Source organism: Lepidochelys kempii, chromosome 9 (assembly GCF_965140265.1).
Source record: "Lepidochelys kempii isolate rLepKem1 chromosome 9, rLepKem1.hap2, whole genome shotgun sequence".
Classification (NCBI taxonomy): domain Eukaryota; kingdom Metazoa; phylum Chordata; order Testudines; family Cheloniidae; genus Lepidochelys; species Lepidochelys kempii.
In genome coordinates, this window is record NC_133264.1 from 47231885 (window position 1) to 47249567 (window position 17683).

General features: G+C 50.3%; 2 protein-coding genes across 6 annotated transcripts in view; one reads left to right on the forward strand and one right to left on the reverse strand.

The window, feature by feature from the left end:
* Window positions 1-3486: 3486 nt before the first annotated feature.
* On the reverse strand, window positions 3487-5586 carry SFT2D3 (SFT2 domain containing 3). The gene has a single exon (XM_073360155.1). It carries the CDS (start codon window positions 5433-5435, stop codon window positions 4791-4793), a length of 645 nt encoding a protein of 214 aa, XP_073216256.1. The 5' UTR covers window positions 5436-5586; the 3' UTR covers window positions 3487-4790.
* Window positions 5587-15277: 9691 nt separating this feature from the next.
* The window catches only part of LIMS2 (LIM zinc finger domain containing 2), a 56396-nt gene continuing 53990 nt past the window's right edge, over window positions 15278-17683 (forward strand). For 3 of the 5 annotated variants that reach the window (XM_073360160.1, XM_073360162.1, XM_073360161.1), the window contains exon 1: window positions 15278-15495. Coding sequence is in view for 2 of the 5 variants with exons in the window: in XM_073360159.1 (XP_073216260.1) it covers window positions 15485-15495 (11 nt within the window). In the remaining 3 variants the exon portion in view is untranslated. The remainder of the gene's footprint in view (window positions 15496-17683) is intronic. The other 2 variants (XM_073360159.1, XM_073360164.1) reach the window with 2 other exon arrangements.

Sequence of the window (17683 nt, forward strand, 5' to 3'; positions counted from 1 at the left end):
AACACCTGTAGCTTCACCACCCAGCCCTGAAAACTACGACCCTTACACACTGCACTCAACCCCCATCACCATGCAGTATAGCCATCCTGAAGTGCAGCACTCATTGCACGGCCCTCCAGACAGGGAGGCCGAGGATGATAACAGGACATAGGCAAATCTGTGATTGTACCATTCCCCACCCTATCCCCTTGCCCTTTCTGTTTCCCAAGCAGTTGTGTTTCTTTTCAATAAACGGATTTTTTGGCTTTGAAAACATTCTTTATGCAATAATAAAGTAAAAGATACTTTAGCCCAGGAAAGAAACAGGCACTGCACGTCAGCGTAGCAACCAGAGATTCCTACTAACCTTGGAACCCCTGCACTTTACTCCCATTCAGGGCACCAGCCATTACTGGTTGCTTTCAGCCTCAAATTGCTCCCTCAAGGCATACCTATTCCTTGCAGCCCCACGCTGGGCCCCTGTAATAGCCCTGCTCTCTGGCTGTTCAAATTCAGCCTCCAGGTGGTGTTGACCCTCAGAGTTCCATGTCTGCGTGAATTGTTCACCCTTCCCTTCACAAATGTTATGGAGGGTACAGGATGCTGATATAACTGCAGAGATGCTGTCATCGGCCAGGTCCAGCTTCCCATACAGAGAGCGCCAGCAACCCTTTAAATGGCCAAAAGCACACTCCAGTGTCATTCTGCACCAGTTCAGCCTGTTGTTGAACCACTCCTTGCTGCTGTCAAGGCTCCCTCTGTAGGGTTTCATGATCCCCAGCATTAAAGGGTAAACGGTGTCTCCAAGGATCACAATGGGCATTTTGACATCCCCTATGGTGATCTTCTGATCTGGGAAAAAAGTCCCGGCTTGCAGCTTCCTGAACGGCTCAGTGTTCTGAAAGATGCGTGCATCATGCACCTTTCTGGGCCAGCCTGCGTTAATGTCAATGAAACGCCCACAGTGATCCACAAGCGCCTGAAGAACCATAGAGAAATACCCCTTCCGATTAACGTACTTGGAGGCTAGGTGTGCTGGTGCCGCAATTGGAATATGAGTGCCATCTATCGCCCCTCTGCAGTTAGGGAAACCCATTTGTGCAAAGCCAGCCACAATGTCATGAACACTATCCAGAGTCACAGGTTTTCTGAGCAGGATGCAATTAACGGCCCCACAAACTTGCATCAACATGATTCCAGTGGGTGACTTTCCCATTCTAAACTGCTTAGTGACTGACCAATAGCTGCCTGGAGTTGCCAGCGTCCAGACTGCAATAGCCACCCACTTCTCCACCGTCAGGGCAGCTCTCAATCTCGTGTCCTGGTGCCACAGGGTGGGGGCAAGTTCATCACACAGTCCTATGAAAGTGGCTTTTCTCATCCAAAAGTTCTGCAGCCACTGCTCGTCATCCCAGACTTGGATGACGATGTGATCCCACCACTCCGTGCTTGTTTTGTGAGCCCAAAAGCAGCGTTCCACAGATGGTGAGCATGTCCGTGAATGCCACAAGGAAACTAGTGTCATGTGTGTTACTTGAGTCAGTATCATCTGAGCCCTCACTGTCACTTTAGATCATACGGAATAACTTGACTGCCAAACGTGACGTGCTGGCAAGACTCATCAGCATACTCCTCAGCAGTTCGGGCTCCATTCCCACAGACTGAAAGGGAAGACAGAGGACCCAGTACAAAAAATGTTGAAAGAGAGCACCAAATGTGGACAAAAGTACAGGGATTACTGGGATGCGAACCGATGCATCACGGGGTGTTGGGAGAGGACCCACAATGCCCTGTACCCCCTGCCCCCTTCCCACAAGCCCCAGCGCCAGAATGGGAAGAGGTGTGCTGTGGGATAGCTGCCCATGATGCACTGCTCCCAATGCCGCTGCAAATGTGGCCACACCAGTGCGCTTGCAGCTGTCAGTGTGGACAGACTGAAGCGCTTTCCCTACTGCGCTCTCCGAAGCCAGGTTTAACTCAAAGCGCTCTACATCTGCAAGCGTAGCCATGCCCTCAGAAGCCCCTCTCTCATTAGTTAAGGTCTGGAAAGCTCCCTCCATACATCTGAGCCCAACAATGGGAAAACACATAAGAAATGTTAAAAAATTCAAGCCTTCTTTATATAATTAAGAGGACCAAAACCTATATTCTAAAGTAAAACTTTGAGCTCCCTTAAGACAAGCCATGTTGATATGATCACAATTGGTACACAAACTCTTGTTAACTTTAGGGTAATATCTTTAATCCATAATGCAGAAGAGCCACAAGAGCTCTGCTGCTTTTGAGGGGAAGAAAATGTCCAAGAGGCAGAACTAGGCCAACCATAGCTAGTTATAGAACTATGCTCTGCTGTGACCCTGTAGCCTCAGAAGATTAGTGGTTGGAGATTCTTGTGGCCAGCCTTTGGTAGTGGGAGGATTCTGTCATCTTCTATATAAGACCCTTTAACAGAGCTGTATGAGAGATTTACTAAGCTTTTGCCCTAAATGTTTTAGCCTACTTTTTAAAAAAATTAATCTCAGCCAAGAACTTTAACCTAGGTTTAGTTTAGAAGCAGTCTCACACCGATCTGATATTACACTGACCTAAATCCAAATATTGCTGTGAAAGTAAACAGGAAGACAGATTCACTGCTGTTAAAAAAAACAAAAAAAAAACTAGACCTGCTTATGTCTAGATTAACACTTTTGGTATAAAAATGTATTTTATTAAAATTATAAATATTGTACAAAATTTGCTAAATTAAGCATTCATTTACTTTAGTTCTGTGCAAATATTAAATAGATTAAGATAATCTCTTCCTAAGTAGCATCCAATAATACTCAAGCATGTTTTCTGCAATATGCCCAGCCTCTACTAGCCAATCTATTTCTCAAGGTCAGGCTACAAACATCACTGCTAAATAAGCACTAACTGCCCAACTCCTAGAACCAAGGGGCTAGGGAGTTTGCTTGAGCAAGGACTTCAGGAACTGACCCTGTAGCTCTGGAGGCAAAAGCTAGTGTAGCACCATTCTGCAAAGAACTAAAATGATCTCTATGATTTGACTGAAATTTCTTATGATATGCTTTCACTCTTTTCATGATTCCCTATATAAGAGGTATACCCTTGCTTGCCAAAGGATATGACTGTGATCCACAACCTCGATGAATGCTACTTATTAAAGGATGTTGTTTTCAATATTTTAAAGGTTACCAGTTGATTTTTTTTTTTTAAAAGACAGTTAAATAGAATGGGTATCTCAACATTCACTGGACTATCATAAGCCAGTCCAAGATTACTGCAATTACATCTGATCACTACATTTTGACTCTTTATATCAGATTACAATTGCAAAGATGTCACAAAACAACATTTGTGGTAATATACCTACAGCTTCTGATTTTAGGTTTTAACTAATAAAACCCTGCTACAAAAAAAGGTCAGTATTTATCCAATCAATACAGGATATGGTTAACTTGTGTTCAAGGGCTAGTCAACACAGCAGTAATGCGGACTACAGGTGTGTGATTTCTAAAGTACATATGCTGTGTATTAAACAGGTCTCACAGACCCTGCTAAGGTACATAAAAGGTTCCTTAGTGCACTCTGAGTAGTGCTATCTGAAGTAGTATTACATTAAAACACAATAGGGAAAAATAAAGAGATTACTCATTACAGTATATATTAAAAAAAAGTCCAACTCCCACCCCAAATTATTCGACATCTACATAGAATTCAAATTGCTAAAAACAAACATCCGTAAATAAGCTCCGAAAACAGGAGCTCTATAGATACACCCATCTATGCACAACAGATGTTTTTAGGAGGCACCCGGCATCAGTACATCCCAAGCTGGAGTGAATCCTGCAAGGCTCTGGAGTATAACAAAAGCATTATACTATGGGTAGAGTTTAGTATAGACAATATGCTTGGCTCTGTATTCTTACAGGCCACTTCAAAGTGTGAATATCAGCCCTGTGGTCCTACACTTTATGTAGGAATCTGATCATCATATCACCCATAACAGGACACAGACTCCAGGATACTGCTACAAAGTTCATTTTGCACTGATAAGGCAAAGCCTATACTGAGATAGGACTGGGAATGATGGCACAAAAAAATGTTACACGTGAATACAGTAAAAGAACAAAACAAAACAACAAGAACATATAGTCACAGTTGCAGCTTTAGGATTTTAGTTGCACTGTTCATAGGTAGGGAGAAAAATTGTTCCACAGCTCCATTAACACTGGTCCTTGGAGAAGCAAAAATCTTCCCTCCTTTGGTCCGTTTCTTGTCTGTTGTCCACATTAACTGTCAAGTTCGAGTCGTTTTTCCTGAACTTTCCCAAGTAGCTTCTGCGCCTTACAGCCAAGTGTCTTTGCACAGGTCCGCGTCCTCAGGAGGCGGATGCACGGAGCGCAGCTCCCAGGTACCTCCTCCCTCACCACAGCGCACCGGCTGTGCAGGAAAAACTTGCCTTCAATAGGACCAGGACCGGGGGGGGGGGGGGGAAGAACCGCCCCGGCTTTGTCGCTCAGTAACCCCCTGCCCCCCCCAAGCAACAGGACACCCACGCCCCGCTAGGGACTCGGAGCCGCATGTCCCTCGGAGGCAGCCGTGCGAGCCGGGGCCGCGCTGCTGCTGGCCCAAGGCCCTGTATTCAGAAAGGCCGTTGCCCAGCCAGAGAGCCGCGTCTGCCCCGCTGGGCAGCCGAGACGGGCGACCGGCCCCATGGGACAGCAGCGAAGATCTAGCCCGGGGATGGGGCGGGGTCCGCAGCGCTCACCCCGCATCGGGGTCTGCTCGGCGCACGCCGCCCCGCGCCCTCACACGGGCAGGCTTTTGGAGACGCGGCGGCGCACGAAGCCGCCCAGGAGGCCGCCGAGGTAGCGCAGGCCGGCGGGGCCCCCGGGCAGCAGGGCGAGCAGGCAGCCGGCGATGGCGGCGAGTTGGGCGGCGGCCCCGAGCGCGGTGAGCAGGGTGCTGCGCAGGCCGAGCGCGGCGTAGAGGGTGCCGGCCAGGGCGCCGAGGTAGAGCACGGAGCCGCGGCTGGGCTCCCTCAGGAGGCGGCTCGGCCCCCGCAGGAAGCCGGCGGCGCCCAGCGCGAAGGCCGAGCCCAGCGACCAGAGCAGCGCGAACTTGCGGGCGCGGAGCAGCAGCAGCGGCGCGTAGAGCGCGGCCAGGCCGAAGCAGAGCGCGGCCAGCAACAGGCACAGGCCGCTCCCCACCAGCCGCTGCCAGCGCGACAGCCCCGGCAGCCAGGGGTCCGGCTCGGCCGCCCAGGGCCACGAGCCGGCAGCCGGCGAGGAGGAGGAGCGGCCTGCGAAGAAGGGGCTCAGCCGGCCCAGCCACGTCCCCCCTCCGGCGTCAGCTGCGTCCGGCGTCGGCCGCGAGGCGCTCGGGACTGCTGGGCCGGGGCCGGCCTTCGACTGAGCGAGGTACTCCTGCAACTGCCGGTTCAGCTCCGCCATCTCGGAGGGGGAGGGTAGCAACAGGCGGGGAAAGACCCGGATCTGAACGGCAGCGCCAATGGGACCCGTCGCTCTTCGCTGCCCTCAAGGAAGCGCAGCCACATCCGGGTTACTGGGCGTCTCCACAGAGCTCGACCGGCGGGGAGATTACGTCGTCACATGAGACGACCAGTCACGTGACTTTTCCCAGCGTCACGAAAGGGCGTAGAACTAGGGGAGGGCCGTAGTTCTCAGAGCTGAGTCCTGCGGCCGGCGCCCAGCCGCCCGCCACCCCACCCTGCCCCGTTCCCCCACACCTGAATCAATGTGTCTGCTACAAGCTTTAAGAAGGTTGTAGAAATTGAGCTGGTTCAACAGCTCAGGGATCAGGGGCTGCCACTGGGACAGCTGAGATGTCCATTAGCCACGTGAAAAAGGCAGAATGAAGGGGGATTTTAATTATGACCTGCAAAGTTTTATATTAAGTTTGTCGTCTTTTCAATATATTTTGGATTGATCAAGGAGGCCTGTAAGAGTTTTTGTTTTCTTTTAATATTATTTATGCTTGTGTTGTGTTTGGTATGTCTGCTCTTAAGGGATTTTGCTGTAAGGTTTCTTGGGAATCTCAGGGATGTTTATTGTGAGCTCTAACAACTTAACTGAAGGGATGATGTATTGAACCTTTAATGAAGTTATCCTTTTCCTCAAATGTTCATTAGGTCTTGGACTTAAAGAAGTGTTAGCAAAGAAGACAAAAAGAGACTTAAACCATCTGAAAATCTCTTCCCTGCTCAAGTAATCAAATTTCAGTCACTTGTTATGATATCTTAATTTTAGGGCTGTCAATTAATTGCAGTTAACTCACATGATTAACTCAAAAATTAATCATGATTAATTGCACTTATAACAATAGAATACTAATCAAAATTTAATAAATATTTTTGGATGGTTTTTCTACATTTTCAATATTGATTTCAATTACAACACAGAATACAAGTGCACAGTGCTTACTTTATATTTATTGGTGATTGCAAATATTTGCATTATAAAAGCAAAAAAAAATATTTTTCAGTTCACCTAATACAAATACTGTAGTGCAATCTCTTTATCGTGAAAGTTTAACTTACAAATTTAGAATTATGTACAAACAAACTGCATTTACAAATAAAACAATGTAAAACTTTAGAGTCTACAGGTCCACTCAGTCCTACTTCTTCGTCATCCACTCACTCAGACAAACAAGTTTGTTTACATTGATGGGAGATACTGCTGCCTGCTTCTTATTTACAGTGTCACCTGAAAGTAAGAAGAGGCGTTCGCATGGCACTTTTGTAGCCAGTATTGCAAGATATTTACATGACAGATATGTTAAACGTGTGTGGGGGGCAGAGGGTGAGAAAACCTGGGTTTGTGCTGGAAATGGCCCAACTTGATGATCACTTTAGATAAGCTATTACCAGCAGGAAAGTGGGGTGGGAGGAGGTATTGTTTCATGGTCTCTGTGTATATATAATGTCTTCTGCAGTTTCCACAGTATGCATCCGATTAAGTGAGCTGTAGCTCACGAAATCTCATGCTCAAATAAATTGGTTCGTCTCTAAGGTGCCACAAGTACTCCTTTTCTTTTTATTAATGAAAATCTTATTCATCATGTAAAAAAGTTCTGCCAGTTCCAAAGGATCAGACACATTACCTACCGGGTTTGCATTTCAAAGTTCTAGTCTATCTAGCATTGAATGACCCTAATTACCATTTCTAACATGACTCTACAGGTTGGCTCTGGGTTAATTAGCCTGCAAACTTCTTAACCTTTTCTGGCCATACATTACACTACGTACCAGATTCGTTGCAATTATATTACAGTGGTAGCAACAATGGTTGGCATAATTATATTTTAATCAGACAACATCACAGGCCCCATCTGTATAATGGGGTAATCCATATCTCACAGGGAAATTGTGAGGCTAAAACATTAAATATTGCACAATATTCAGACACTATGGTAACGGGCCATATAAGTACGTAAAATAGATAGGTTGAGTGTGTAAGGGCTTTTCTATACACAGACTTACACTTGTTTAGTTAAATTGGTTCTATTAAACCAGTCTGAACATTCTTATTTCAGTCAGAGTGGCATATTGCAGTTAATAATGAAACCTACTTAAAACTATTCTGAATCAACTTAAAGCTAAACAGAAGTAAGGAAGTTCTGACACATTTTGCACCCATATAATTAATCAGGTGAAACAATCAAAGCCTAGTTTAACCCGTGGAAGTCTAGGTTTTTGCCAAATGATTGGAACAAGACAGGTCTACATAACATGAAATTCAGCAAGCATAGAGTTGCCATCACCTGCCTGAAATTTTTCAGAAAAATCCTATTTTGATGTCTGTGTCAAATCCTGCCTGATTAGCTTGCAGGGAATTAGTAAAAAATAGAAATTGGATTTGGACAGGAACTCCTCCCCCTGGCCAGATCATTGTGATATTGCATTACCACATCGTGATACAACATGGTGCAATACATTTCTATCTCACTAAGCAAAGCTCAAACATTAGTACAAGAGAATAAGGGTGGTTTGAGCTGTCTTAAGTGATAACACCTATTTGGTAGCTTGACAGACTGAGACACAATCTAATCATCATGCAAAAGAGTCTTCTGTAAGTGTTTTCCTCCGTCCTCAGTAGCAGCATGCTATGAATCTGAGGGCATGTTTCTGCTACAAAATTATGTTGACCTAAATTAGGTTGGCACACAGCTGCCGCAGTACTTAAATCGCTTTTGTGTGTCCACTCCTTGTATCGGGGGGGGGGGGGGTGGGTGCAGCCTCACCAGGAGCAGTTGTACCGATTGTACTGCCAGTAAGAGGCATTGTGGGATGGCTTCTAAGAGCCAGTAACAGTCAATGTAAGCAATGCACTGTCTATACTGACACTGCATCAACCTAACTACATTGATATTGACTTTATGCCTCTCGTGGAGGTGGAGTTATTAAGTCGACGTAGTGAGGCAATTACATCAGCGGGAGTGAAATTTTAGTGTAGACACGTAGTTAGGTTGACACGAGACAGCTTAGGTCTTAAGCACAGCGTTTAGATTGATATAGTAAGATCTATGCAGTGTCAGTGTAGACATTCTGTTACTTACATCATCTGTTAGTGGCCTCTAGAAATTGTCCCAAACTGTCCCATCTTGACCTCTCTGGTCACCATTTTGATCTCCACTGCCCAGCGGCCAGGTACCCAGGAAGCCAAGCCTCCCCTTTAAAGCCCCACAACATTTTGAAATTGCATTTCCTGTTTGCCAGGCTTGGAGAGCTCATCTAACAACTCTAGAGCATGCCTAGCAACTGCCAAGCTGACCACGCCGGCTCCATGTTGTAGACGCGCTCCTGCCTGGAGTACACAGGAGGAGTTGGATCTTCTGGGTTTGTGTGGAGAAGAGGCTGTGCAGGCACAGCTCTGATCCAGCCGTAGAAACGTTGACATCTACAAGCAGATCGCTTAGGGAATGGAGGAGAAGGGCTACAAAAGGGACCAACACCAGTGCTGTGTGAAAGCCAAGGAGCTGCAGCAGAGGTACCAGAAGGCAAGGGAGGCTAACAATCACTCTGTTGTGGAGCCTCAGACCTGCTGCTTTTACAGAGAACTGCATGCCATCCTCGGATGAGACCCCACCACCACTCCCAAGAGTCCTGTGGATACTTTGGAGTTGCCCAAGTCACAGGCCTCTGCCGTGAACAGTGAGGAGGGGGAAGAGGGGGCGGAGTATGGGGAATAGGTCACCGGGGGATCCAGGGTTCAGTGAGCCAGGACCTCTTTTTGAGTTCTGGGCAGTCCAGACAATCCAGCATAGGCGAGCATTATGCAGGGGAAGGAACCTGTAGTAAATGTGCAGTTTGCTTTGAAATTGCAGGGCTGGAACCCCCAAAGTAGCAGGACACATCTGTTGATTTACTCTTTTTTACTTATGCTAGAAGAGGTGAAATAACCAAGAGAGGCAGAGTTGCTGTCTGCTTCTCATTCACCTGTTCAGCTAGGCAGAGGGGGCCCTGTGGAACAGTTTGTTTATGTGCACTGGGATGTCCCATGAATCCTCCATCAAGATCTCGAGGAAACTTTCATGGAAGTAGCCTGCAATCATCTGTCGAAGGTTTCTGTGGAGGGCTGCCTTGTTTCTTCCACTGTGGTATGATATTTTCCTGCTCCATCCAGAAATTATTTCAACACGCACCATTGCAGCACACAGGCTAGCAGCATATGGCCCTAGTCGGCAGCTGGAGCTGTTTCCTTTCAGCCTCCATTACCTTTAGGAGTGAGATATCAGCTAAAATCACCAGTGTCTGTAGAAAATGGTGCCAGTATTCAGTTCAGTTGCCCTGTCTGCATATACTCATGCCTGTGAGGTATCCCCCTTATTTCCCCAACACCCCAGCCACCAAGGCCCATGGTCACTATGGCTGCACTATCACCATGCTCAATGAATCCCAAGGAGAAGTGAGAATGTAGTGCTTACAACTTGTGTGGATAAAGGGAGTAAAGGGTAGGCTCAGTGGCGGATTTAGAGTTAGTGGGGCCCTGTGCTCAGATTTATTTTTGGGGCCCCTCCTTGGGCCCCAGCCAAGAAAAAGAACATTTTCTCTTATCTCCCCCACCCGTTTTTCATTCTTTTGTTCTTCATCCTCCTCCTATAAGTAATAGAAAGTAAATGAAAATAAAGTGAGGTACGTTGGTTGTTTTTGTAGTCTAACTTATTTTTCCACAGACCACTTGAAAATCACTTGAGGGTCTCGGCGGACCACTTAATGATCTTTCCAAATATTGTTTGTACCTTTAGCTAACTATTGTAAAGTGCTTTGGATAAGAGCGCTTTATTAAAAAAAAAATGTAAAAAAAATTGGGGTGCGGGGTCTGGCCAGGACTTAGGGTGCGGGAGGGGGCTCAGGGATGAGGGTGCAGGCTATGGGAGGAAGTTAGGGTGCAGGACCAGGCTGGGGGTTGGGGTGCAGGGTCTGGCCAGGTGTTAAGGTGCGGGAGGGGGCTCAGGGCTGGGGCAGGGGGTTGGGGTGTGGAGTGCTCACCTGGGGCGGCTTCCGTTTGGTGTGAAGAGTGCAGGTGGGGAACTGGGGGTGGGGCAAGAGTCAGGGAGGGTAGGGGTTGGGGGGGTGAGAGGGGGTGCAGGAGTCAGGGCTGGGGGTGTGTGAGGGGGCTGCAGGAGGCAGAGAGGGCAGGGGGCTGTGTGTGTGGGAGGGGGTGCAGGAGTTAGGGCTGGGGTGTGTATGATGGGGTGCAGGAGTCAGGGCTGGGGGTGTGTGACGGGGTGCAGGAGTCAGTGCTGGGGGTGTGTGAGGGGGCTGCAGGAGTCAGGGAGGGCAGGGGGCTGTGTGTGTGGGAGGGGGTGCAGGTGTCAGGGCTGGGGGTGTGTGACGGGGTGCAGGAGTCAGTGCTGGGGGTGTGTGAGGGGGCTGCAGGAGTCAGGGAGGGCAGGGGGCTGTGTGTGTGTGTGAGGGGGTGCAGGAGTCAGGGAGGGCAGGGGGCTGTGTGTGTGGGAGGGGGTGCAGGTGTCAGGGCTGGGGGTGTGTGACGGGGTGCAGGAGTCAGGGCTGGGGGTGTGTGAGGGGGCTGCAGGAGTCAGGGAGGGCAGGGGACTGTGTGTGTGGGAGGGGGTGCAGGTGTCAGGGCTGGGGGTGTGTGACGGGGTGCAGGAGTCAGGGCTGGGGGTGTGTGAGGGGGTGCAGGAGTCAGGGAGGGCAGGGGACTGTGTGTGTGGGAGGGGGTGCAGGTGTCAGGGCTGGGGGTGTGTGACGGGGTGCAGGTGTCAGGGCTGGGGGTGTGTGACGGGGTGCAGGAGTTAGGGCTGGGGGTGTGTGAGGGGGTGCAGGAGTCAGGGAGGGCAGGGGGCTGTGTGTGGGGGAGGGGGTGCAGGAGTTAGGGCTGGGGGTGTGTGAGGGAGTGCAGGAGTCAGGGAGGGCAGGGAGCTGTGTGTGTGTGGGAGGGGGTGCAGGAGTCAGAGCTGGGGATGCAGGGTCTGGGAGGCAGTTAGGGTGCAGGAGCGGGTTGGGGTGCAGGGTCTGGCTAGGAGTTAGAATGCAGGAGGGGGCTCAGGGTTGGGGTGTGGAGCACTTATCTGAGGCAGCTCCCATTTGGTGTAAGGGGTGCAGGTGGGAATGTGGTGGGGGGAGGTGCAGGAGCTCCCGTTTGGTGCTGAGGGTGGGGATGTGTGGGGGATGCAGGAGTCAGGGCATGGGGGGTGGGGATGTGGAAGGATGGAGGAGTCAGGGAGGGCAGGGGGCTAAGGGTGTGTGTGGGGGGTGCAGGAGTCAGGGCCGTGCTCTGCAGTTGTGGGGTTGCTCCCAGCCCTGAGTAGCTCACAGCAGGGAACTGGGGGGGTATGTGTAGGGGGAATGCGGGGGCCCCACCTTTGCTCCGCCCTGCCCCAATTCCACCCACTTCCCCAAGGCCCTGCCCCTGCTTCTCTGCCTCTTCCCCCAGCGCACTGCAGCCCCGCCCTTCCCCTCCCTCCTGGAACTACCTGAGTGCCAACAAACAGCTGTTTGGCGGTGGGGGAAGCGCTGGGAGGGGGAGTGGTGGGAACACTGCACGCTCAGGGTGAGGAGGTGGGGAGGAGCTTGGTTGCCAGTGCGTGCGGAGCCTGCAGAAGGACCCCAGCAGCTGGCAGGATCAAGCTTCTGCCCCTGCAGCTGCCTGGCCCTGAGGCCCCCTGTCATTGGGGGGCCCCATGCCAGGGCACCCTGTGATTTACTGTAAATTGGCCTCTGGGTAGGCTGGGTCTCCCAGGATCACTATTGACATTTTAATGTCCTCAGTGGTAATCCACCAGCCTAGAAAGAAAATCCCTGCTTGCAGCTTTCTGAACATATAAAGATATGCTTGTCATGTGCCTTTTCTGACCAGCCCACATTGATGTCAGTAAAGTGTCCCCCCGGTGATGCACCAATGCTTGTATGACCATAGCAAAGTAGCCCTTTCTGTTGATGTACTCGGTGGGAAGGTGGTTTGGTGCTAAAATAGGGATATGCGTGCCAGCTATTGCCCCACTGCAGTTTGGGAACACCATTGCTGCAAAACATCCACTATGTCCTGCACATTGCCCAGAGTCACAGTCCTTCATAACAGGTCGTGATTAATGGCACTCCACACTTGCATCACAACAACCTCCATGTGGATTTCCCAACTCCAAATTGATTTCTGACTGATGACTTGGGAATCTGGCATTGCAAGTTTCCACAGCGCGATTAACACTCACTTCTTCGCTGTCAGTGCAGCTGTCATTTTGGTGTCACTGCACTGGAGGGCTGGGTGAGCTCCGCACACACATCCAGGAATGTGGCCTTGTACATCCGAAAGTTCTAAAGCCACTGCTCGTCATCCCATACCTGCATAATAGTGTGATCCCACCAGTCAATGCTTGTTTCTTGGGTCCAGAACCAGTGCTCCACCATCTCCAGCTGCTCCATGAATGGCAAAAACTGAATTGTTTCTTTTTATGTCCCACAGCAATCTAGTCTCTAAGGAATTGTCATGTTCCCGGGGCACCACAAAAATACTGCAGGATCAGGTGCCCTGTTCTCGCAACGCTCATCACAATAGCGCAGAGCTGTGCAGGATCCATGCTTCTGACACAGATGGTGGACAGTGAGGAGGGACGCACGGGTTTGCAGGTATTTGGAAAAGAGGTGCAAAATGTTATGGAATGCAGATAAAATTATGGATGGAGAACACTGCATTATGGGACGTTGAAATCATGTTCCTAGTCACCCCTTTGAGACTCATTTCAGCCCCATGGGGCATTGCAAAACCTTCCCAAAACACCCTGCAATAGATGATGGTGAGTTGCACAGTGAAATAGGTATCTACGCTGCACTGTTCTCTCCATCGATGCAACCACTGCTAATGAGGACGTGCACTGACGGCACAAGGAGCGTAGTGTGGACATGTAAAAGTGATTTAATTACTGCATCAGCTGTATGCCAACATACTTAGGTCGACATAATTTTGTAGTGTAGACATGCCCTCAGTCTCCTCTTTATCCTGTGGACTTGATTTCCTTACACCCATCTGAACTCCCCCATCCCTCCTCTCAGTGGTCAGCTAGTTACATGCTGTGTTGACAGTTTCGTAATTTTCCAATCCTCCCTGTAAATTCGAACACCCCCTCTAATTTCAATTCCTGGGGAAAACAGTGTGTGGAGTCACTTACATCTATGGAAAGTGGATGTAAAATGCTATCAAATCAGCATTCTCCACACAGATTCTCAAAGTTGCGAGATGGAGTCAGGAGACCTGCAAGTAACTTGCAACTTTGGAGGGGAGCCTCTGTCATTACCCATGTCAGCACAGCAATTCTCTTTGTACAGAATCAGTTGACTTTGGGAAACAGGTTACTTCTTGGAGGAGAGAAGCCAGGATTATGGCAGCTGATGGACTCCGCCTGTTTTCCAACTTTTTAGTTCTGGAAGGGCAAAATCCCCTCACAGATTCACACATCAACCTCCTACTGCTAGGTTCTCAAACCCCTTCTGTGCATGGACCACAGGAAGAGATCTTCAGCCACTAAGTGGAGATGATGGGCATGAAGCACAGTTTGGGAACTGTGATTCTGTGCTTAGCACCCTGGGGTGCATGTGGGAAGACCCCCAGAGATGTGGCCTATATTTGCCTGGGCAGAGAGATCTGATCAGGCTGCATGGAATTGGATCTGGGAGCTGCTGTTTCCCCAGGGACTGGTGAGAGAACTCTCCTCACATCTCCCCTCACTGAGGGGGGCCAGGGGACTGGTTTGATCCCTGGGGCTGGCTGTATTTTTGTGTTCCCAGTTTCTCCTCTCACAGGAGTGGAGTTTGATTCCTGGGTTTATCTCACTTCTCCCCTAGAGGAATGTCTCCCCCCAAGGGGGTTTATCCCTGCGGGTGGGTTGATCTTTGGTGTGTACCCCCCCTTCTCCCCTAGGTGGGGGTTGATCCCTGGGGTGGGCTGGTTCCTGGGGCGTGTCTCCCCAGGGCAGTTGATCCCTGGAGGGAGGGCTGGTTCCTGGGGATATCAATCCCTGGGGGTGGGCTGGTTCCTGGGGGGTGTCGATCCTGGGAGGGGCCTGGTTCCTGGGGGGTGTCCCCTTCTGTCTGGAGGTGAGCTGGTTCCTGGGGGTATCTCCCTGAGGGTGGGCATTGATCCCTGAAGATGGTTTGGTTCCTGGAAGGTGTCTCCCAGGGAGGTATTGTTCCCGGGGTGTGGGCAGGTTCCTGGGGATTCCACCCTGGGGGGCAGGGGGGAAGCTGGTTCCTGAGGGTGGTTTGGTTCCTGGAGGGTGTCTCGGGGGGAGGAGGTGTTGTTCCCAGCAGGTGGGCTGGTTCCTAGGGATGTCTCCCGGGCTGGGGGGCAGGGTGTGGAGTTGATCCCTGGGGGTGGTTTGTTTCCTGGAGGTGTCTCCCTGGTGGGGAGGGGTTTGATCTGGGAGGGTCATTTGGTTCCAAGGGAGGTGTCTCCTGGGGGGGGTGTTGTTCCCAGGGGGTGGGCTGGTTCCTGGGGATGTTTCCTGGGGGGGGTGGAGTTGATCCCTGGGGGTGGTGTGGTTCCTAAAGGGTGTCTCCCCTGCTCCCTGGGGAAGGTTTGATCCCGGGAGGTGGGCTGGTTCCTGGGGTGCGTCTCCTCTTTTCTCCAGAGCGGAGGGGAGCCTAGGGGGTGGGTTGGTTCCTGGGCGGTGTCACCTCTTCTCCTGGAGGGGGGTGATCATGGGGGGGTGTTGACCCCTGGTTTGATTCCTGGACGGTTTCTCCCGTGGCGGAGGCGAGTCCAGCCCCTGCCGTTTCATCATCTCTCGTTTCATTCCCTTTATAGGAAATGTATGTGCGGGGCTGGAGGCGCTCCCCGGAGCCAGCGGCTCGGCGGCTCCCGCCCACAGGGGACTACAGGAGAGGCAGAGGGAGGCCGCTGCCGGCCAGGGCGGGGTTTCTCTCCAGGGCTGGCCGCCGGCTCTCTCTCGTTCTTCGGCCGGTGTCAGGCGCTGGGTCCCGTCAGAGCCCCTGGGAGCCCCGGCCGGGCCAGGAGGCGCCATGACGGGCAGGTAATGGAGAGCGGGACGCTCCCCCCGGAATGGGGTCGCTCGCCCCGGGCGGACCCGAGGGCGGCAGGGGAAGCGTGTGCGGGGCTCGGCCTGGCTGGGGCTCTGCGACCGGGCCTGGGAAGGGGCCAGAGGGCGCCCTGGCTCGCCGCCCCCTCCAGCTGCCCAGCGGGCCCCGATTTCCCGCCTGCCCTCAGGGTCACTCCGAAATAGCTGCGCGGAAGTCAGCGGCGCTACACCTGTGTAAACGCCTGGCCCCGCGGGGAGCTGGGCTGTTTCCCGGGGGCGGCCAGGGGGAGGTCGCTTGCGTTCCTGGGGGGCTCTGGCGGCCCCGCAGGCAGGACCCAGGCAGCGCAGCCTGCGCTTGGTGGTGAGGGGCCAAACTCAGGGGTGGAGGAGCCCAGTGCCTTTCTGCCCTCTGGCAAACGCCTGGCCCGTTTGGAGTATTGCGAGTGTCAGTCGGTGAGAGCCTTCTTCAGAAACGGGAGAAGACGATACATGCGCCCTGTACTGTGTGCTCATGGGACCACAGATCTTCACTATGCCCTGCGGGTGGGGAAAGAGGGCAGGGTACGGGGAGAGGAATGAGGCGAGGATCAGAAGTGCAGGATTCGGGAGAGCTGGGCAGGAGAGGGAGCTGAAGGTTTGTGTTTATATTTGTAAAGTGTGCACTACCGCCCCAGTGTCTAAACTGGCGCTAGCTTTAATTCCAGGGTGGGGTTCCGGTGACTGGAGCTTTACTCTCACAGTTTATGAAGCTTGAGACTGAATTGCAGTTATGTAATTCACAGTTGTTACTTATTTATACATACAGTTCTCTTTCCTCCAATAAAATGCTGTCATCTGCGATCCTTTCTGCTCTGGGTCTGGGCAGCTGGCTCTGCCCAGTTGGCCCTGAGTCTTGGCGGTAGGTGTTCTGAGCACAGAACTGACAGATGAACATCTTGAGCCCAGTACCCCTCTCACTGTCACCAGTCAGTAGAGTTACTGCAAATTTGTACTAGTGTAAATGAGATGAGAACCTGAGCCCTTGGTAGTTCTAATCCTAGCTCTAACATTTGGGGAGGATTTAGGCAAGTTATGTAGCCGGTCTTCCGCATTTTCTCCTCTGTAAAATGAAAAACTTACTTATTTCGCAAAGTGTTTTGAAGGTGAAAAGCATTAAATATGAGTATGAACTTCTAAAATGGTGCATTGTGGGAATTATTTCTTACTGAATCCTCGTGTCCTTAGCCCTACTATATTGCAGTGGTTTTTAACCATCACTTCTTTTCACAGCTAAGAACTGTTAAGAGAGTCTGGATAAATTTATTTTTTAAGTACAAAGAATAGAGAAAGCCATGAGTGTAAACTTGGACTGTGTCTTCTGTGATTTGTAGAGTACCTATCCCATTGTGGAGATACTGGAAAGAATAATATCGTGAATAATTATCACATGCTCATATCCAAACTATGAACATTTACCCAATGGATGATGATAGACTGATGTGGCTATGTGGGTGTATTTGGTGTATATATATATTAGCTGCTCCAGTCTGTTACAGAATGGGATTTTTTTTTTTATCAGAACCTCAGCTGCTGCTACTTCGTGGGCTCAGTGTTGGCTCTTGTAACATGTGAATATACCACAGACATGTTGTGTATATATTCCACTTCCTTAGGAGAGGATTAAGCTCAAAGTGTTAGAAATTCTGTCACTGTTGGTGAGCATCTGTCCAGCTCTTGAATGGGGTTGGGGAGAGAGGAGGTAAATCTGGGAAGAATTTAGACTATGAGCCAAGCTGATTGTGTCATTTAGGTACAGTGTGTGATAATGTTTAAAATGATATGTTCCACATGAGGCAAGGATCATTCAAGTTTAGGGGAAAGGGAAGTTACTTTGTGCTATTTGAAAAAACTCTGTGGGTTTCTTTTTTGGGTTACCTGGGGAGTGCCATACTCTTCAGTAAAAAGAAAAGGAGTACTTGTGGCACCTTAGAGACTAACCAATTTATTTGAGCATAAGCTTTCATGAGCTACAGCTCACTTCACCGGATGCATACTGTGGAAAGTGTAGAAGATCTTTTTATATACACACAAAGCATGAAAAAATACCTCCTCCCACCCCACTCTCCTGCTGGTAATAGCTTATCTAAAATGATCGCTCTCCTTACAATGTGTATGATAATCAAGTTGGGCCATTTCCAGCACA